The sequence below is a fragment of the Paramisgurnus dabryanus genome, chromosome 2 (assembly GCF_030506205.2).
Source record: "Paramisgurnus dabryanus chromosome 2, PD_genome_1.1, whole genome shotgun sequence".
Taxonomy (NCBI): Eukaryota; Metazoa; Chordata; class Actinopteri; order Cypriniformes; family Cobitidae; genus Paramisgurnus; species Paramisgurnus dabryanus.
Window position 1 is genome coordinate 52,744,052 of NC_133338.1, and position 23,473 is coordinate 52,767,524.

Below are 23,473 nucleotides of genomic sequence, written 5' to 3' on the forward strand. Positions count from 1 at the left end.
GAATTTTTTTCCGCCTTTTTGAATTAGTCATAAAACTTACTTTTGCGAATTTGTCCCAGAGCTTTTGCATGATTGCCACAAAAAACGGTATGTAGCATCTAGAGACACTTACAGCAAAAAGTTTTTCGTTTTCGTATAGCGCGTCAACAAATTTTACGTAGAGCGCAAAAAAACAGGTTTTAGGATGTATCTTCGCCAATCTTATGTCGATTGACGCGACACTTGGTAGTTGTGATGCCAATCAGTATCTGAGGGGGCATGCAGAGTTTCGTCACAGCGCCACCTATTGGTCAAACGAATGTTGTACATGCTGCTTATAACTTTGGCTGCGATCAACATATTTTCACGGGACTTGATTTTTTGGCGTCCTGAATAGTTGCCAAGTCCAACAATACCAAACATGCCTGAATTTCCCTTATGGTTAACCCTGCGCAGGAAAAAAGTACTTAACAAACACACGCAAATATCTCCGCGAGCGTTATTTTGATCGACTCGAAAACACCATAGGAAGAACATTGCATTACCTTCTGAACAAAAAACTCTATTGGCGTTATATTAAAATTTTCATCAGAAATGGCCGTAAATTGCAAAAACGAAAAATTACCTTTCAATTTTGTGTTTTTTACACATAAATGGTTATAACTTCGTAACGAAAAGAGATTTTTTCATATTTGATACGCTGATGAACGACCACAGTCTGAGCCTACACAAAGAAATTTGTATGCTTGCACCACTAGTTGGCGTTATAATTGAACAAAACCTTTGAAATCATATCAAGATCATATATTTGTTTCTTCACTAAACTAAAGTGTGTAGTCATGAAACTAGCTAGATGTAACACAGTTATGACCTGAGGTTGCATGCACAATTTTGTCATTGCGCCACCTAGTGGTTTTGAGATAGAAATATGGTAATTTGCCTAAAACTACTGCAACAGTACATCTAAAACCTTGAGTCATCACGGATTATTCCTTTCATGGATTGGAGTATAATCATTGGTGGTTTACAATTCACTCCCTAGCAACCAACGAGAATACCTTATCAACCGTTTTTGCAAGAGTTATATCTCTGCATCAGAACATCGTAGAGACACGGGGGTTGGCTCTTTTGACTATTTAAACTTGTTGTAACATGATGTAACCCATGTTTTGCAACTGCAAACACCACTTACATGTCCTTCAGTGCTCTAATCATCCATGATTGTCAATAACAGAAAGACGATTGCAGTAGACAAGAACGTAGATTATTTTTGTTGATAACTTTTTTGTTTTTTCATCTAAAATTATTAGGTTTACCTAGGTTTTCAGTTTGCTTATCCAATCTCAATTTTACATCCTTTTGTGCCCTTTTCGGCTTGACCCAGGTATTGCTGCTTGCAGCTATAATAGTTAGATTTAATAGTTTTTGTTACCTACAAATCAAATTTGATCAGAGACCAAACAGATCCTCTCAGATTTTTTTTATCCAGTTGTTTTTTGATAGAATCCATGATGCCCAGTATTGTAATAAGATGTTCAGGAGCTTTTGTAGAAAAACAGACCCACAACATTAAAGATCCAGCAATATATTTAACCATGGACATTGGTACTTCTTAATCCCAGTGTGCACCAAACTTCTTGTGTGTTTGTTTTCCAAAAGCTTTTATTTTGGGTTTCATCTGACCATTGAGCTCAGTCCCAATTGAAGATTTAGTATCGGGCAACTGAATATGCTGGACTCTGGAGTTTGTTCTGGATGATTTGGAGAGGATTGTTTTCCCTCTGATCAGTGTGGTCAAAAGTTTAAAGACAAATACAGAGTGAACGTTTGGGTATAATCATGTTGGAGAAGTTTCAGACGATCACACAACTGCAGACTCACAGAGAAAAGTGCTCTCTGTAAAGAGTGAACAAAGATCAACTTCTTTCAGATTTGTGATAGTTATTACAACTCTTTTAATAACAATTACATTTAATTATTTTAAAACATATTTAAAGTGCATGCATACTGCAGTATTTACGATTAATCATAGCTTTTAGAGTGCAATGATGTGACTTAAAGCATTATTAAATAGCAGAGAATAAAAAGGAATTGACATTTTCTGTATGTTGTCCTCATGTAAGTATTTAAAATACTTAAAAATACATATACACTTACAAACAAATTCACTTTTGTGTTTATTTGTAAAGTATAGTTTATTATTTGTCCTGCTTTCACGAAATTAGATATTAAAAGGGACTTTTATTTTGCTTCTTGGAGCCTGTCGTGTGGTGACGTCATAAGGAGTGCACTGCCGCGCGTCTGTACGCTGAGGAGGTGTCTCTATGAGGTAAATAAAAGGATATAAAATATGATAAAAGTTTTAACAAATGTACTCCCACAACTTAAATGTTATTGAAGCAACTTTAAATAATGTTAAAATATTATAATACTTTATTGTGAAGTACTGAGAGTCTCTTGTACAACGGCAAACATTTGTCAGTTACTCTTGGTCTCTCAAACAAACATACAGTTAACTTTACAGTTTTATAACTCGACATCCATATATATCATAGTGAGATGTGGATCAAAATTTTAACCTCACCCCAATCTTACCATTCACTGCAGTGAAATTTGCATTTATTTTGACTTATTTAACTTTTACCGTTAAATTGCGTGTTCTGAAAAATCTAGCCAAGACCACCATAAGATGTTAGCTGGTTTAAGGTGGCATTCTATTCTTTTTTCAGTAGGGTAGGGCTGCAAGATAAAGAAAAATTACCCTAAATATCACAAATGTGCGTATCACTGCACACATTGCAATGGTTTGCAATAACGGAATAATTTTAATATTTTATAAATAATGTATGTATGAAGTTTATGTCTTACAGCATACCGCTTTTCCCTTCAATATCGTGCAGCCCTAACCTGATGTCAGAGCAACTCCTAAAATGAAATGTGTTTATGTATTTCTATATTACTCACTGTCACAAGATCTTTAAAATGAAAAGTGTTTAAAAACCATGATGAACAACACAAGTGCTGAGAGTTTGTGTTGTAGACCACAGTGTCATGTTATTACATTGAAGATTCTGTTATTGTTAACCCTTTATGTTTATTTGATCATAGTTCATCTATAAATACTGTGAAGAAGTCAAACAAGCAGCGGCTGTCCCAACACATTCAACTACTCTACTATTCTGATCCACTGTTGTAATGATGGAGTGTGTTAAAGAGGAGACTGATCCTGAATCATTCACAATAACACCTCAACATACTCAACAACAAAGAGGTTTGTGTCTAATCTTCATTTATCATTTATAACTGCTAATGTTTTCAAAAGTGTCAGGCTCTGCATGTTTAAAAATCATTAGAATATTAAAGTAAGATTTGATTTAAAGGGCCAGGAAACCCCTTCTTTCAGATCCAGTCTACCTCGTTGTTTTGAACAATGTGATTTAAATTGGTCTGGATGCTGTTAGAAGAGCATTACACAAATCATAAATTTTAAACAACAGCGGCATTACAGAAAGTACTTAACGTAATAAATTAAATCTAATGTCAAGTAAAACAGTTACAGTGGAAAATGACAGTTTTCATTTGTCTAATTATTTTGCCAATTTTCTCACCATTGCACAAGTTACATTTTCAGATTGTCCTATTTACTATATTTATTTTACATTTATTTAACAAAGACATTTTTTTACATTCCAGCAGTCATTATAGGAACTGGTCACTTCTTTGGTCAGAGAGCTATAGATAGACATGTTAAAACTCTTCCATTTCGACCACACAAATAAGTCTTGGCTAAACGAATATTAATCCGACCTTTTTTCCCGCTCAAAATGCAAATAACTTTTTCATTACTATGCCTTAAAAAACTTGCAACAATGCTTATGTATCACTGTATGTTGAGCAGCCGATGCGCGCCTGCCTGCACGATAAATGAGCCTTGTAGTGCTGTAGTCTGTTTTTGCGTATTTCTCTGACACTTTAAAATGCTTTCACCATGTTTGCTGCATTTGCGCGCCTCTTCTCTGTGCAGGGAATTATTCGGTCGCGTCATCAAAGGCCTCATTATTCGGTTCAATTTATTTGGCTATTTCACAAATTATTAGTATTATTTTTTTGCTATTTTGGGCCGAATAATTTCGGTTTCAGTGCATTCAGTGAAAGCCCTTGTGTCATTAATGTTATTCAAACAACCAAAGACAAAGAGAAAATCACTTCTGTAGCTCTAAAAATAATAATAATTTAATTTAATTTATACAATAAAGACAGTGTTATGAATCATTTAATTCGATTTCTGTACCTAATGCTAATTTCAGACCTTACTTAAAGGTACAATTTGTAAGATATTTGCAGTAAAATATCCAAAAACCACTGGTCCGGTGTTATATATTTTGTCCAGCTGATTACTAAAAATATCTATAATGTTTTCAACTACTTTTAAATTATGAGAAAACTGCTGCCCTAAACAGTGACAAGGGGCAGTGCAGTCGCCTGTAAATGACGTTAATATCTACTTTACCCTTTGTTACCGCCTTTACTGACGTAAAAACCACATGACAACAGTGTCGTGGACAAATGCGGAAGTAATAGCGTCTATCAGGCCACACCCTTTTTTTATGGTAAGTTTGTTCATCTGAACACTTAATTCTGTGCTATGTAACAAACCATCGTATTGGACTAATACTGTAACATCTATGACTAACAGTTGCGTTTTGAGCATTACATGAAACCTTACATAATAAAAAAAAAAGATGTCATCAAACACAACATTTATAAAACTTGATTACTTTACCTCATGTGTAACATGATCTCTCGTTCCCGTCTGATTGATGGCCATCAGCGTTTGAGTTAAAGACAACAAATCTCATCAGTCCATGCTGCTCAGAGCATCATTAATCTACGTCATTGTTATTGATTTGATCTGGCGCCCTCTAGCGGCGCGGATTATACAAATTGCATCTTTAATGTGTAACTTTATCTTTTTTATGAATGTTTGCAATTTCTTTATTTGTTATTAGATTTTTCCCACCCCCTTTTTGCTGATCCAAAACATAATCTGATCCGTCCATCAAAAAACATAATGTAATACGAACCGTGAGTTTTGTGAACCGTCACACCTCTAGTAAAGTTAGTACACAGTGATAGCCATAAATGCAATGCTACTAATAATTGGCATAATAATTTATTTCGGTGTTTCAGTTTTCGGCCTTGGTTTCATCTTTTTCGGTTTCGCAAATGATGCTAGGCTTGGGCGGTAATATGGTATACTGCGGGATCTAAAAATAGCAAAGGTATCAGTTTCAATACTGTCATAAATAACAAAGCACTTATATAGCAGATCAAATATTAAATATAATTTAATTAACACCTAAAAATGCGTATGCGTGGTTGTCATCACATGACTGCGTGAAAGAGAAAGTGAGGGGGGAAGATGGCAAGTCGCACACCGAGTGACCTGGTCTCGAAAAAGAACACAACTTCTGCAGTTTGGCAGTATTTCGGGTTTGGACCGAAGGAGAAGGGAGAGGCGGTAAATACGAACGAGGCAATATGCAATTTGTGCAAAAAAAGTGACCACGAATGGGTCTATTTGCACTTTTTTTGGTGAAGAGCTTTACATCATAATTTTGTAACTACTCACGGTAATACTGTATACTAGTGATAGACCGATATTTGCAAGTTTTATATGTATCGGCATCGGCTGATACATGGCTGCCGTGTTCGCAAGCGATTGCAGGTCATGTGACTAAAAACAACCAACCTTTCCATGACAACATCGAAATCTCGGCCTAACAGCTGATCATAGCCGAACAAAACGTGTTTTTATTTCTCATCTCTATGGGGTGGTTTAAAGGACAGGGATTAGACTAGTCCTAGACTAAAATGTAAAGAACTGTCCAAACTAATAACATCTTTTTTTTAACATATCTTAAAATACATCAGTGCCCTGTGTTTTGCCTCAAAATGGACAGAAGTAATGTTTTTAGTAAGGCATGTTTGTTAAAACTAGTTATATTTCCTAATTAAACTAAGCTCTAGTACTAGTACAGGTAATTCTGCTGATTTTTTGTAGAGTGCAGTTCATAGCACCCTCACCTGTTTTTACTATTTGTTTAATATAGTTTTTTTAAGTTCAATAAATGTTACTTTTTTAAATTGAGACTTGTAACATTTGGCATCATCATTGTGTCATTTTTATGACGTAAATTGAGTGAGCAAAAGCAGTATCGGCTCAAGAAAACCGGCAGCCTGAATCGGTATCGGCACTTAAAAAAAAAAATCCATATCGGTCGACCCCTACTGTATACCGAGGTAAAACAGGGAAGAGGTTTGCCCATATGAAGCAGTGTTTTTTTACCTGACGGGAGGGGTTCAGGTGGAACAGTCACAGCGCTTGCGGTCCGCGTAGAACTCCCTGTTAAAAATTTTGCGAGGTGCACGTCAGGCTACGGATACCCTACGGCGTAGAGCTTACGCACGACTATAAATTGGGCTTAAGATCTGCATATGGGGTTCAATGTTGTTCTTGCTACTTCGCCCCTCTGCGGTTATAGGTTGCTGCTATAATCACTTTGATTCATATTACAAACAGCAATAAAATTACAAAAGCTACGTAACATTAAAAGTAATTTTAACCAGTAAGCGCACAGAAAAGGAGCGAATGCGCAAGGACCCTTCACATTTCCGATTTATTTTTAGTCATTGGACCAAAGGGTGGTTCCCTTACAATGGCAGAATTAGATTTTCTTATATTAAAGTCAAATGAAAAAGCAAATTCCAATTTTTTAACGTTACTATATTTATTTCAGACTCTGTGGAAGTGAAAGAGGAAGATCATGAACACAATGAAATAAAGGATGAAGATCAGGACCACAATTTTATGACTGACAGCTGCTCAGAAACTTATGAGAATTCCTCTCAAGAAAGAGTTGAAGCCAAAAATGTTTTTGAATGCCATCTTTGTGGTAAGAGTTACTCAAAAAAAGCTCAACTAACGCGTCACCTAAGGATTCACACTGAGGCGCCTCACCCATGCTCCCACTGTGAAAAGATCTTCATCCATAAAAGTAAACTGGTGTATCACATGAGGATTCACACAGGTGAGAGGCCTTTTGCTTGCCCTCACTGTGATAAACGTTTTATTAATAAAGGAAAACTTAATGTTCACATAAAGACTCACAGTACTGAAACGCCGTACATTTGCCCTCAATGTGGAAAGTCTTTCACATGTAAAGAATATCTTCATAATCATATAGCAACTCACATTCAGACAAAACTTGTATCATGCCCTCTGTGTGGAAAGAGTTTTTCAAATAAGAGTAACTTAAATGCTCATGTGAAACTGCACACTAGTGATGGGCCGCTTACCTGCTCTCATTGTGGAAAGAGTTTCTTAGGTAAAGCACGTCTAGAAAATCACATAAGAGTTCACACTAGAGAGAAACCTTACACATGCCCTCAGTGTGATAAGAGCTTTAAACAACCGGGAGCTCTTAGGGATCACATACGAGTTCATACAGGTGAGAGACCTTACTCATGTCAACAGTGTGGTAAAAGTTTTAAACAACAAGGAGCTCTTGGGTATCACATGCGAATTCATACAAGTGAGAGGCCTTTCTCATGCCATCTGTGTGATAAGAGGTACATAAATATAAACAGTCTCAAACAACATTTGCAGGTTCACTCAAATGAAAGACCTTTTAGCTGCGATCAGTGCGATAAGAAGTTTTTTTTTTCATCTGTGCTTAAAGCGCACCTAGAGACTCATTCAGATGAGAGGCCGTATATCTGTTCAGTTTGTGGGAAGAGTTTTCAATCACACAGAAAAGTTAAAGAGCACCAGAAAATACATACAGGTGTTAGAAAACATGTGTGCTCTGTGTGTGATAAAGCCTTTCTGAGAGCCCCAGACCTAAAGCGGCACCAAAAGATCCATGAAGAAAAACCCTAAAAGTGCTCAGATTGTGTAAAGAGTTGTATTGAGTTTGGGAAGCTGATAAAACACAAGTGACTCACAGAGAAAAGTGCTGTCCACAAAGAGTGAGCAAAGATCAACTTCAGTCTTTAGGTCCATGCACATGGTATGTTTCCAACCAAAAGAAAATGTGAGACTAAATGTGAGAATAACAGAAAGACGATTGCAGTAGACAAGAACGTAGATTATTTTTGTTGATAACTTTTTTGTTTTTTCATCTAAAATTATTAGGTTTACCTAGGTTTTCAGTTTGCTTATCCAATCTCAATTTTACATCCTTTTGTGCCCTTTTCGGCTTGACCCAGGTATTGCTGCTTGCAGCTATAATAGTTAGATTTAATAGTTTTTGTTACCTACAAATCAAATTTGATCAGAGACCAAACAGATCCTCTCAGATTTTTTTTATCCAGTTGTTTTTTGATAGAATCCATGATGCCCAGTATTGTAATAAGATGTTCAGGAGCTTTTGTAGAAAAACAGACCCACAACATTAAAGATCCAGCAATATATTTAACCATGGACATTGGTACTTCTTAATCCCAGTGTGCACCAAACTTCTTGTGTGTTTGTTTTCCAAAAGCTTTTATTTTGGGTTTCATCTGACCATTGAGCTCAGTCCCAATTGAAGATTTAGTATCGGGCAACTGAATATGCTGGACTCTGGAGTTTGTTCTGGATGATTTGGAGAGGATTGTTTTCCCTCTGATCAGTGTGGTCAAAAGTTTAAAGACAAATACAGAGTGAACGTTTGGGTATAATCATGTTGGAGAAGTTTCAGACGATCACACAACTGCAGACTCACAGAGAAAAGTGCTCTCTGTAAAGAGTGAACAAAGATCAACTTCTTTCAGATTTGTGATAGTTATTACAACTCTTTTAATAACAATTACATTTAATTATTTTAAAACATATTTAAAGTGCATGCATACTGCAGTATTTACGATTAATCATAGCTTTTAGAGTGCAATGATGTGACTTAAAGCATTATTAAATAGCAGAGAATAAAAAGGAATTGACATTTTCTGTATGTTGTCCTCATGTAAGTATTTAAAATACTTAAAAATACATATACACTTACAAACAAATTCACTTTTGTGTTTATTTGTAAAGTATAGTTTATTATTTGTCCTGCTTTCACGAAATTAGATATTAAAAGGGACTTTTATTTTGCTTCTTGGAGCCTGTCGTGTGGTGACGTCATAAGGAGTGCACTGCCGCGCGTCTGTACGCTGAGGAGGTGTCTCTATGAGGTAAATAAAAGGATATAAAATATGATAAAAGTTTTAACAAATGTACTCCCACAACTTAAATGTTATTGAAGCAACTTTAAATAATGTTAAAATATTATAATACTTTATTGTGAAGTACTGAGAGTCTCTTGTACAACGGCAAACATTTGTCAGTTACTCTTGGTCTCTCAAACAAACATACAGTTAACTCAAACATGCACATGGTATGTTTCCAACCAAAAGAAAATGTGAGACAGTGCATTAAGCTTTCTTTTAGGTGGTAACGTAAGCCCATGATAAGTTCTCGCCAAGTGCTTGCTCCAACTTTGGTGCAGCATGGAGCCAGTCCCAGTGGAAGGGTGGTAACCATTTGCATAGACCAAAAGATTGGAAAAGGAGTGCACATAAGCCTCACAGCTGAATTATTCCCAACAAATTAATTTCTGTATGTTATCTAGAGCATGTTATTTTAATGGAGTGAATCTTTTTTATTGGTTTTTAACTGTACTTTAAAATAAATCATGCAACATGTATAAGCTTGTTTTGTTTCTTTCCTTTTGAATTGATAACTTATCATTAGTAAACTTCATGCTAAGAAGATAAGGGCTTGTCTGCCCTTGTCTTTCATTATATATCTCAGACACAATCCAGGTGAGAGTTTTTGGCACCTTTAATAATATGAGCTAATAAAGCTGTGGATTCATTAAAGTAACACAATTGAAAATTGGGGAAAATGTAATTATGAGAAATTATTGGCCCTCTTTTATTTAATAGTTTTTGTTACCTACAAATCAAATTTGATCAGAGACCAAACAGATCCTCTCAGATTTCTATCAGAGAAAGTCTGAGTTTGATTTTTTTATTCCTGTTAGTATTTGATAGAATCCATGATGCCCAGTATTGTAATAAGATGTCCAGGAGCTTTGGTAGAAAAACAGACCTACAACATTAACATCCTAAGACTTGAGCTTTGTTTTTTCAGATTTCTTCCAGCTATTTTGGGGTTACTCAGACTCTGATTATAAGTTACCTCACTTTCTGATACAGGATTGACTTACCCAGTTGTCTCTGGTTAAACCTACCTCTCATTTTGAAATCGAAAACTCAGAGTTTCCCTCATTTCAGGGTTAACATACAAGAGTTTTCACCTAACCACCTTTCTGAAACGGGCCCCAGGTCTTAGGAGGTCAAAGATCCAGTAGTATATTCAACCATGGACATTGGTACTTTTTTTTTTTCTTTGTGCACCAAACTTATCTTGTGTGTTTGTTGTCTAAAAGCTTTTATTTTGAATTTCATCTGACTGTAGAGCTCAGTCCCATTTGAAGTTTTACTCGGGGCAACTGAATATACTGGACTTTGGAGTTTGTTTGCTCTCTCCTGCAGTCCAGTTGATGGCGGTAATACACCGTTATTGAACACTACAAGAAGAAGAAAAACGTCAATCTTGGACATTAAAGGGACTTTTATTTTGCTCTCGGGGCCTGCCGTATGGTGACGTAATAAGGAGTGCGCTGCTGCTCGTTTGTCGGCTGAAGGAAGATTGAGGCATTTGTGTGAGGTAAATAAAACGGTACAAAATATGATATAATTTTTTTAACACGTATTCCAAAAACGTAAATGTTACTTAAGCATTTTTAGATAATATTAGAATATTGTAATACTTTATTGTGAGAGTATTGTACAACGGCAAACATTTATCTGGGGCATGTTCAATCTCACACCGGTGCGCAACGTTTTGCTACGGTTTCCGGGTTGAACGACATGTTTCCTGGAAACGGTGTGCAACGGAATGCAACAGGTTTTAGAAGCGTTTTCTCTTGTTTGGTGGGTGTGTCAGAAATGTCAGCCCAATCAGCGGCAAGATGTATAAAACCACGCGATAGTAAAGAGACAGCTCTCTCAATGGGTTCAAGTTGGAATGTTGTCTTTCATTTTGGACAGTAAGGTCAGTGATTGTAACATCGAGGGTATTTTACAGTATTAAACACACATTTATAACGATTTCATCAGGCTTTAGAAACATTTAAAAAAGAACACAAAGAATGGCCTCTCAGCTACCGTAGTTGCAACTCTTGCGTCATCACAACAGGGTGTTCAATGCATCACCGTTTCAGTTTAATAAACGTTGTGCTACGTTTTGTCGGGGCTGAACGCAGCCCAGTTAAAGTCGCCATGAAACGGAAGTAGCGATTGCCTTATTTTCCCCGTGGTGACGTATATCCGAATGAAACGGCTTTTGAGATGAACTAAGGCAGGGCTGGATTTGAATTTGTCCATCGAGATCTGATTGGATCGTTTGAAGTTGGGTCGTGTTGCTAATTGCTAATCACTGCGATCTTCTCCCGGACCCCGCCCACCTGCCATACTTTTGACCGGAAGTGAAGAGAGATCGTTTTGAGGAGGGGAGGAGATTTGCATTTTTGATTAAAGATTATGAGCACACACGAATTTTTAAAAAATAATGAAGCTCACAGATAAGTCATTTGTTAATAATACCACACTATTAAAAATACATATATAGTTTTTCATTTCAATTTCATTGCGACTTTAACTTTACACTTGTTCTCTAAAACAAATGAAGAGTTTGGTTCCAAAACGAGATAACTTCATTTTTTATTTTTTAAAAATCTCGTTTTTTGATTGTGGATTCCAACTGATAACAAACAAACTGCAGTTAGTTTGTTTTGATTTAAGCCTTTACAAAAAAAAAAAACAAAAAAAAAATACAGCGTTATCTTGTTCAGAGTTTTATAAATCCACTATATTCATGTATCTATATAATAAGTTGGAGATCAAAATGTAAATCTTAAAGGGATAGTTAACCCAAAAATAAAAATTCTGTCATAATTTATTCACCCTCATGTTGTTACAAACCTGTATAAATTTCGTTGTTCTGATGAACAAAGGCAGATGTTTTGAGAAATGTTTATAACCAAACCGTTTGTGGACCCCATTCACTTCCACAGTAGGAATAAAGAATAGCCTACAATGGAAGTAAATGGGGTCTACGAATGGTTTGGTTACTTAAAAAACACCTTGATTTCTCAAAATATCTGCCTTATGTTCATCCAAACAACGAAATTTATACAGGTTTGTAACAACATGAGAGTGAGTAAATGATGGCAGAATTTTTGTTTTTGGGTGAACCCTTTAATTTCTTGAAAATCTTACCATTCACTGCAGCTTTATGTGAATTTTACATCTTACTTACCTTTTAACATTAAAGGTATATCGAAATTACTGCAATTATCACTAATGTGTGTATCGCAGCACACATTGCAATAGTTTGCAATATAACTACATAACTTTATAAAATATTACAATTATTCATAGGGTTAAGTTTTTTGTACAGATAGCAGAGAGACTTTCGAGTCAGAGAGAGTGATGCTTTCTTTTTCCAGAGTAATGTGAAGCAAATTATTATTAATCAAACTGATTTACAAATGTACAAGATTATTGTATTGTATATCGTTTATTTAATTATATAGCAACTTACTGCATATCATATTTTTTCCTTTAATATCATGCAGCTCTAACCTGTTCTCAGACCAACAGAGTAAACAGTGTCATGTTATTACATTGAAGATTTTGTCATTGTTTACCCTTTTTGTTTATTTGATCATAGTTCATCTATAAATACTGTGAAGAAGTCAAACAAGCAGCTGCTGTCACAACACATTCAACTACTCTACTATTCTGATCCACTGTTGTAATGATGGAGTGTGTTAAAGAGGAGACTGATCCTGAATCATTCACAATAACACCTCAACATACTCGACAACAAAGAGGTTTGTGTCTAATCTTTATTTATCATTAATAACTGCTAAAGTTTACAAAGTGTCAGGCTTTGGTTATAAAATCAGAGATTTGATTTAAGTGTATATAGAATTGTTGAGGCTAACAATGTGTATTTCCGTTTAAATAACGTGTAAGGGTTGTCTGACCGCTCTAAATGTGTTGAGCCTCAACCTTTGATTATTATAATAATTTTCTATCTAAGTGTACATGGAAACAATGGCATGATTATACAAAGCTGCATCATCGTATGCTTTGTTGTTTATGAGTTTGTGGTTTTCGTCTGTCTGTACAACATGAATGTCGTCTCGTCAATAAATGTGATCAAGGAACAAGTGGCAGTGTTGTTCTTGCTACTTCGGCCCTCAGTGGTTATAGTTTGCTGCTGTAATCCCTTCGATTCGTATTACAAACAGTGAGAGAATTTTTTTTTGGAGTCAGATAAAATTACCAAAATTAAATAACATTAATAAAAGTAATTTTAGAAAGTAAAGCTAATGAAGACTGAATGCGCAAGGACCCTTCGCCATGCCGATTTCTTTTCGCTATTGGGCTAACGGATGGTTGCCTGAATGGCAGAATTTGTTTTTTTTATTAAATTGGATTTTGCTTTTTTATTTGACTTTTTTTACGTTACTATATTTATTTCAGACTCTATGGAAGAGAATAAGGAGGATGAAGAACACAATGAAAGAAAGGATCAAGATCAGGACCACAATTTTATGACTGACAGCTGCTCAGAAACTGATGATAATTCTCTTCAAGAAAGAGTTAAAGACAAACATTTTTTTGAATGCCATCTTTGTGGTAAGACTTTCTTACAAAAAGGGAACCTCATGTATCATCTAAAGATTCACACTGGTGACAAGCCTTATGCTTGCTCCCACTGTGAGAAGACTTACATCAAAAAAAGTAGACTTGAGGATCACATGAGGATTCACACAGGTGAGAGGCCTTTTGCTTGCCCTCAGTGTGATAAACGTTTCATTAGTAAAGCAAGACTTAATGTTCACATAAATACTCACAGTACTGAAAGTCCATACGTCTGCCCTCAATGTGGAAAGACTTGCGCATGTAAAGAATATCTTTATAATCATATAATAACTCACATTAAGACAAAGCATTTCACATGCCCTCAGTGTGATAAGAGTTTTACACAACTGGGATCTCTTAGGCATCACATACGAGTTCATACAGGTGAGAGACCTTTCTCTTGCAATCTGTGTAATAAGAGTTTTAAACAAAAGGGAGCTCTTCAGTATCACATGGGAATTCATTCAGGTGAGAGGCCTTTCGCCTGCCATCTGTGTGATAAGAGGTACATACATGCATATAGTCTCAAACTTCATCTGACGGTTCACTCAAATGAAAAACCTTTTAGCTGCGATCAGTGCGATAAGAAGTTCGTTTTGGCATCTGCGTTTAAAGCGCACCTAGAGACTCATTCAGGTGAGAGGCCATATCTGTGTTCTGTTTGTGGGAAGGGTTTTCAATCACACAGAAATGTTAGGGTGCACCAGAAAATACATACAGGTGTGAGAAATCATGTGTGCTCTGTGTGTGATAAAGCCTTTCTGAGAGCCTCAGACCTAAAGCGGCACCAAAAGATCCATAAAGAAAAATCCTAAAATTGCTCACATTGTTGAAAGAGTTTTATTGAGTTTGGGAAGCTGATAAAACACAAGTGACTCACAGAGAAAAGTGCTGTCCACAAAGAGTGAACAAAGATCAACTTCAGTCTTTAGGTCCATGCACATGGCATGTTTCCATCCAAAAGAAAACGTGACACAGTGCATTCAGCTTGCTTTTGGGTGGAAATGTAACCCCATGATGAGCTCTGGCCAAGTGTTCGCTCCAACTTTGGCATGGAGCCAGTCCCGGTGGAAGAGGGGTAACCATCTGCATGGACCTAATGACTTAAGTTGATCTTTGGTCACTCTTTGGTCATCAGTAACCGGAATTGGGCAGGGTTATATTATTAAACTGCTGCATGTTATCCTGTATTACTTTGTGTGTTATGATGTTACGATAATAATGCACACTCGAGGTGAGGTATGGACTTTGATTGGGCCAGTTAGAAAAAAGACCTAAATCTCCTCATGATGGCTCTATTCCGGTTTATTGAGCGTAATGATGACTTTGTAGATAAAGTGAATCTTTTATATAGTTTGTTAACTGTACCTTTAAATAAATCATGCAACATGTATAAGCGTATTGTGTTTCTTTCTTTTTGAATTGATAACCTATCATTAGTGAACTTCATGAATGGTGTTTTTCATGTTGAGAAGGGCTTATCTGCCCATGTCTGTCATTTATAAGATACAGTCCTGGTCAAAATTATTGTAATATGAGCTAATAAGGCTGTGGAAAATGTATTTTTAAAAAAAATCATAATTTAACCTTTTATTCAAGTAACACAATTGAACATTGGGACCAAACAGATCTTCTCAGATTTCTATCAGAGAAAGTCAGAGTTTGATTTTTTTATCCTGTTGGTATTTGATAAAATCCATGATGCCCAGTTTTGTAGTAAGATGTCCCGGAGCTTTGGTAGAAAACGTACCTACCTCTTAGTTTTGCACGTTCACAAATCGAAAACAACTTGCTCTGACATTTCTTAAAATACATCAGTACGAGTGTTGTGTCTTAAAGGCGCTCTAAGCGAATAATGTGCGACGTCACTTCCTGTTGATGTTTGAACTGTTTTCAAACAGACAGAGCGTAGCTAACTCCTCCCCCTCCCCCTCCCTTTCGTGCTTTCATGAACGTGCCCAACCCCCACCCCCAAATCCTTCTTGTCGTTTATTGGCTGGAATACTTTGTTTTGTTTTGTGCTGCTAGGTTTGGCCATTTGTTGATATTGCCGTTTGTGAAGCCTGGGCTGTCTACAGAGATCGCGTTTTTTTACAGTTTGATCAGCGGACAGGCAGCAAGCAGATAGTGAGGAGATGTTTCCGGTATGTAACAAAAAATGTTTTATGGTCTAAAACGCTTCAATTCGCTTAGAGCACCTTTAAGATACACAAAAGTAGTGTTTATTTATAAATTATGCTTTTAAAAATGAACTAAATATCCTGTTTAACTAAGCCCTAGTCCTGGTTTAAGTTAATCCCCGTCTGAGAAACCACCCTTATAAGAACAACATCAATCTTGGACATTAAAAGGGATTTTTTTATTGCCTGTCAATGTTAGCTTTATTAATATAGCACTATTTAAACAACACATGTTGACCAATGTGCTTTACAACATTTCATTATATAAAAAAATAGTTACATTATTGATGGGTTTCAATATACAATATGTTACAAAGTTATATACAATTTGTAAATACAAATATTAAGGGACTTTTATTTTGATTCTCAGAGCCTACCGTGTGGTGACGTCATACGGCGTGCGCTGCCTGCCTGCTCGTTTGTCGGCTGAAGTAAGATAGAGATGTTTGTGTGAGGTACATAAAACGATACATATTTAATTTTTTAACATGCATGTAATTTTTCAACAACTTAAATGTTACTGAAGCATTTTTAGATAATATTAGAATATTGTTATACTTTATTGTGAAGTACTGATAGTATTGTACAACTGCAAACATTTATCAGTTAACTTTAACGTTACACTTGTTCACTGAAACAAATGAAGAGTTTGGTTCCAAAACGAGATAACTCTGTTTTTTCCCCAAGTGATATCAAGCAAACTTTTACCGCATGTCACTTTTTTCCTTTTAATATGGTGCAGCCCTAACCAGTGTCATGTTATTACATTGAAGATTCTGTCATTGTTTATCTTTTATGTTTATTTGATCATAGTTCATCTATAAATACTGTGAAGAAGTCAAACAAGCATCTGCTGTCACAACACATTCAACTACTCTACTATTCTGATCCACTGTTGTAATGATGGAGTGTGTTAAAGAGGAGACTGATCCTGAATCATTCACAATAACACCTCAACATACTCAACAACAAAGAGGTTTGTGTCTAATCTTCATTTATCATTAATAACTGCTAAAGTTTATAAAAGTGTCAGGCTTTGGTTATAAAATCATTAGAGTTGTGTAATATAGTGATCATTTGATTTAAAGGGTCATGAAACCCTTTCTTTTAGCTCTAATCTAACTTATTGTTTTGAACAATGTGATTTAATGGGTGTGGTTGCTGTCAGAAGGGCATTACATAAATCGTATATTTCTAACAACAGAAGCATTTCAGAAATAACTAAATATAATATTGATCGTTTCGATTGAGCTGTGCCTGCATTTGTTGTTCAGGATTAATGTAACCTACCATAACTCCTTAACCATATATACCTCTTTTGCACAATACCATGAACAGTTGACTTTTTAGATGTTTATAGTGGATTCATTGCATAATTCATTGTATTATATTACAAAAATACTGTAGTTAATGATAATGCAAGGGTGTTTTCTTATACAGCATCTATGAAAGTCACAGGAAATTTTATATTGTTCTTTTTTTGCCTGCCGTTTTAAGGACATTTCATTGTGTAATGGCATAAACGACATAATGAATAACAATACATTATAAATACAAATATATATGAAGAGTTTGGTTCTTAAATGAGATTTTATAAATGATACTATGTTTATTTCAGACTTGGTGGAAGTGAAAGAGGAAGATCAAGAACACAATGAAATGAAGGATGAAGATCAGGATCACAGTTTTAGGACTGACAGCTGCTCAGAAACTGATGAGAATTCCTCTCAAGAAAACGTTAAAGCCAAAAATGTTTTTGCGTGCCATCTTTGTGTTAAGACTTATTCAAAAAAAGGTCAACTAACGCGTCACCTAAGGATTCACAATGAGGCGCCTCACACATGCTCCCACTGTGAGAAGACTTTTATCCATAAAAGTAAACTTGTGCGTCACATGATGATTCACACAGATGAGAGGCCTTTTTCCTGCCCTCAGTGTGATAAACGTTTCATTAACAAAGAAAAACTTAATGTTCACATGAAGACTCACAGTACTGAAAGGCCGTACATCTGCCCTCAATGTGAAAAGACTTACACGTGTAAAGAATATCTTCATCAGCATTTAAAAACTCACAATCAGACAAAGCCTTTCTCATGCCATCAGTGTGGAAAGAGTTTTTCATATAAGAGAAGCTTAAATGCTCATGTGAGACAGCACACTAGTGATGGGTCGTTCACCTGCTCTTACTGTGAAAAGAGTTTCTCATTTAAAACAAATCTAGAGAATCACATAAGAATTCACACTGGAGAGAAACCTTTCACATGCCCTCAGTGTGATAAGAGCTTTAAACAACAAGGAGCTCTTAGGTATCACATACGAGTTCATACAAATGAAAGACCTTTCTCTTGCCATCTGTGTGATAAGAGTTTTAAACAGCAAGTAGCTCTTGGGTATCACATGGCAATTCATACAGGTGAAAAGCCTTTTTCATGCCATCTGTGTGATAAAAATTTTAAACAACAAGGATCTCTTCGGTATCACATGGGAATTCATACAGGTGAGAGACCTTTCTCATGCCATCTGTGTGATAAGAGGTACATAAATATAAACAGTCTCAAACAACATTTGCAGGTTCACTCAAATGAAAGACCTTTTAGTTGCGATCAGTGCGATAAGAAGTATGTTTCAGCATCTCAGCTTAAAGAGCACCTAGAGACTCATTCAGATGAGAGGCCGTATTTCTGTTCAGTTTGTGGGAAGAGTTTTCAATCACACAGAAAAGTTAAAGAGCACCAGAAAATACATACAGGGGTGAGAAAACATGTGTGCTCTGTGTGTGATAAAGCCTTTCTGAAAGTCTCAGACCTGAAGCGGCACCAAAAGATCCATAAAGAAAAATCCTGAAAGTGCTCACAATGTTGAAAGAGTTTTATTGAGTTTGGGAAGCTGATAAAACACAAGTTACTGTATATCTCACAGAGAAAAGTGCTGTCCGTTAAAGAGTGAGCAAAGATCAACTTCAGTCTTTATGTCCAAGCACATGGTTACCCATCTTCCACTGGGATTAACTCCATGCTGCACCTAAGCTGAAGCAAACGTTCAGCCAGAGATCAAAACCTGCTCGCGTTTCCACCAAAAAGAGAGCTGAATGCATCACCATTGACCAGAATCACCCAGGGTTATATTATTAAACTGCTGCGTGTTATGTTGTATTACATTAAGTGTTTTTGTTACATGTTATGTAAGGAAAATTTCACAATGGGCCGTTTTATTATTTGATGATAAGGCACACCTGGGACCGGTTGCACCAGCTGGGGGTAAACCCGGTCGTGAGACTAGTCTGGACATAAAATTTACAGCTTTTGCACCATCTAGGCGTAGGGCACATCTAAAAATAAATCTTACATGTAATCAAAGGTAGGCGAGACTTACAACTTTTTTACGTCCTGCTGGTGCAACCGGCCCCTGTGGTGGTAACGCAGCCACAACACAAACCTGAGTTGATGTCTCGACTTTCATTGGGCCAGTAAGAAAAAAAGACCTAAATGTCCTCATCATTTCTCTTTTCTATGGTTTATTGAGCATAATGATGACTTTGTAGATACAGTGGTGACCATCATAAGGAGATTTAGGTCATTTTCCTTACTGGCCTCCTTCATGTCTGGACCTAAACCCCATCAGACAAGTTTTTTGCTACCACTGTATATTTATGGTTTATTTGTTTAAATTAAAGGTGACATGGAATGATTGAACGGGGTATTTATCCTTGTTCTGTGATGTGACATGTAGACAAAATATTTTTTGTTTGAGTCTGTAATGCCTTAGAAGCTTCCTAAAAACCTCTCTCAGATCGCTCTATTAGGGTGGGGGATTTTAAACAAGTGGTTTTGCACCTATTTGGCTCCCCCTACTGGCTTAACTTACAATCTCATTACTGATTGGCTGACTTTGCTGCCACTCAAAAAATTTAGCCAATTATTTTAAAGTGGAGGGGCAGTGAGATGCCTGTGATGTCATAAGCATCAGTTTTTCAGATTGGGCCGTTTTCTGGCTAACATTTCTAAAAGAGGAATTTCTATCAGACTGAGATGTTTAGCATGTCTAGCACTTTTTGTATGTTCGTGAATGCGGGTAGGTAGACTACCATTATTCAACAAAGACAAGGTAAAAATGGTTTTTCATTCTCTGTCCCCTTTAAAATTTTGTTAATCTGGGTGTAATCATATGGAACTGTAAAGCTGACTGTATACTAGGGCTGTCCGCGTATGCGCGTCGTCTGCATGATATTATTTTCGTCACAGTAGGTTCCCTGGTCGTCCATGCACGCCTTCAATGTGCAGTCAAAAATGTATCTCAGAATAAATTGTACCCGGCCCTTAATGCGGTCAAGAGACCTGGAACTAGGTGTGTTTTGAATAAAAAATAATGCACACTTGTTTCTCAACAAATGAGAGCCTAGTGGTATAAATTATAGTAATTAGCCATTTAAAGGTTCAGTGTGTAGATGTTTAGCTGCATCTAGTGGTGAGATTTGCAAACCAGCGGCTCAGTCCACAGCTCACTGCTCGCTTTCGAAACGCATAGGGAAGTTACGGTAGCCGCCACAGGACAAAAGGTCAATGTCTGAGACATCGTAGTGACAAAACGCTCTCTATAGACCATTTCAGCAGTAACAACATAAACAAGCGGCTGTCGCGGTCCGCACGTAACTTCCGGTAAACTTTGCTAAGAATAAATAACAACAAAGTTCTTTAAACGTAGTTTATTTATATAACAAGCAAAAAAACAACACACAGATTACCTAGGAAACCAAAACATTTGTTATTTTCGACGAGGCATTCGTTCAAGAGATCAGTTTAGTAAGTAATCAGACCATAAAAAAAACGAAACAGGAAGTAAGGTTCGGATCCAGACGTGTCACGTGCGTCCGATGAAACGTCTATAGAACAGTGTGTCCATTTAGGGCTACAGTATAGGTCTGACTATAAACATTGCTAAAGAATCAGTTCATGTCCTATATAGATGGCAGCAACAAAAACAAACGCTATATCAACTTTCTACACAGAGCTAATGTTATTGTGTAAAATTAATGTATACAATGTTAAATACAGATCCTTAAATTCTTGACTTTCCAATCATGAATGGTGTGTTTTCTTGTTGGGAAGAAACAAATTTTAAATAAATCATGTAATAACATGTATAAGCTTGTTGTGTTTCTTTCCTTTTGAATTGATACCTAATCATTATTGAAGTTCATGAATGGTGTTTTTTCATGTTGAGAAGAGAAGGGCTTGTCTGCCCATGTCCGTCATTTTATATATATATATATATATATATATATATATATATATATATATATATATATATATATATATATAATCAGGCACAGTCCTGGTGAGAATTATTGGCACCCTTAGTCAGATGAGCTATAAGGCTGTGTTAAATATTAAATTGCAGAGAATAGAAAGGAATTGAACTTCCCTGTATGTTATCCTCATGTAAGTATTTAAAATACATTCATTATGTTCATTATTTGTCCTGCTTTTCACGATGTTGGACCTAAAAAAGAACGGGACCTTTATTTTGCTTTTCGGAGCCTGTCGTGTGGTGACGTCAAAAGGAGAGCGCTGCTGCTCGTCTGTCGATGGAAGATTGAGGTGTTTTGTGAGGTAAATTAAACGGTATTATTACATTTTTTAACAAATGTACTCCAACAACAACAATTTAAATGTTACTGAAGCAACTTTAGATAATATTAGAATATTGTAATAATTTATTGTATAATTTATTGAGAGTCGGCAAGCATTTATCAGTTACGCTCTCTCTTGGTCTCTCAAACAAACAAACAAACAAACATAACGTTACATACAGTTTTATTAATCCACTACATCCATACATTTCATGATGGAATTCCCATCAAAATTTAAATATTCATTCTTTGAAAATCTTACCATTCAGCTATTTATAATTTTTACTAAATTAAGTTAACATGTTCTAGGGCTGCAAGGTATTCAAAATGTATTTCTGTATTACACACCGCCACAAGATCTTTGAAATGAAAAGTGTTTAAAAACCATGACAAACAACACAAGTGCTGAGAGTTTGTGTTGTAGACCACAGAGTAAACAGTGTCATGTTATTACATTAAAGATTCTTTCATTGTTAACCCTTTATGTTTATTTGATCATAGTTCATCTATAAATACTGTGAAGAAGTCAAACAAGCAGCTGCTGTCACAACACATTCAACTACTCTACTATTCTGATCCACTGTTGTAATGATGGAGTGTGTTAAAGAGGAGACTGATCCTGAATCAGTCACAATAACACCTCAACATACTCAACAACAAAGAGGTTTGTGTCTAATCTTCATTTATTATTAATAACTCCTAAAGTTTGTAAAGTGTCAGGCTCTGGTTATAAAATCTTTAGAGCTGTATTACAATATACAGTAGTAAGATCTGAAACCCCTTCTTTCAGCTCCACATACTTACACTCTTACATAAGGAAAACAAACATTTGCAACCCCTAAAAGCCTCTCTCAACTGCAGTACTACATGATATTAAGCAGGGGGCACAGTTTATGGTTTCTGTATCGATTGTGAATTTAATCTGATCATAAAGACGAGTATTAGTTTAGTGTCTAAAGATTGTAGTTTTAGAGGTTGTTTACACCTCAGGATATGAACATTTTAAGCTTGTCCACTTTCGACCACATTCAGAGGTAGTTGAAAAAGCATTAGACCGAATTGCTTTTGTGATGTAGATGTTGTCAAATGTGTTTAAGCAGCTACAAAAGACAACTTTCTCTCTGCCTATTGATGTATGTGATGTACTGAGCACAATGTTTTTACATCTATCCTAACTTCTAGTGCGAACTTAAGTGTTCAGCGCAAAGTTATTATATATTTTTTATTTTTTAAGAAAGCTAATTTTTATTTAGTTTTGTTATTTTTTTTTATTGTTTATTGCCTAGCTTTTCGGTGAACTACAGCTCTATGTAGTAAATGTCACTCCATCGGAAATCAAAACATTAGCATCACTAATAACTAAAGAACAACAAAAATATTCATTATCGCAGGCAATTCATCAACAAAACACAACTGGGCACGGTTTAAAACACCAGGTGTGTGATCAAAACATGTCTCTCTCGTCCACTTTTTATCCGAACGACCAAAACAGATCTTAATAACAGATGTAAACAGCCTCTTAGAATTTAAGTGACAGTTGTTGCCAGTCGTTCTCACAGCGTTTTAATATTTTTTTTTATATTTGCTGCAATCAGTGGAGTCGCAGTTGTGCTGTGGAGAGCAGACAGACAGAGACAGAAAGATGAGAAATGGCCAGATGAGAAAACTTTTTTTGCATAAATTGACACATGAAGCATGATTTGTTAACCAATGGTGCAAATTAACTCAAAATGTTCATGTGTCCAACTACATATACAGTTATTTGCTTCATTTGCATCTGGTGAGAACCAGTAATGCATGGGTTGAACCAAAATGAGCGGGTGCCTGTGGTCACCCGTGGTTACGAGTCCTCCAAAAATATTTTTAATGAAATTCGGGT

The 23,473-nt window shown here is 36.0% G+C and overlaps 2 protein-coding genes across 2 annotated transcripts in view; both read left to right on the forward strand.

Annotated features, from left to right (window-relative positions):
* Positions 1 to 21,015, forward strand: part of LOC135743822 (uncharacterized) — a 94,350-nt gene extending 73,335 nt beyond the window's left edge. The window contains exon 2 of the mRNA XM_065261684.2: positions 17,584 to 21,015. Coding sequence (XP_065117756.1) covers positions 17,584 to 18,809 — 1,226 coding nt within the window. The 3' untranslated portion in view covers positions 18,810 to 21,015. The remainder of the gene's footprint in view (positions 1 to 17,583) is intronic.
* On the forward strand, positions 13,628 to 15,165 carry LOC135743881 (uncharacterized). Its single transcript, XM_065261772.2, has one exon. The coding sequence runs from the start codon at positions 13,629 to 13,631 to the stop codon at positions 14,598 to 14,600; it is 972 nt and encodes a 323-aa protein (XP_065117844.2). The 5' UTR covers position 13,628; the 3' UTR covers positions 14,601 to 15,165.
* Positions 21,016 to 23,473: the final 2,458 nt, after the last annotated feature.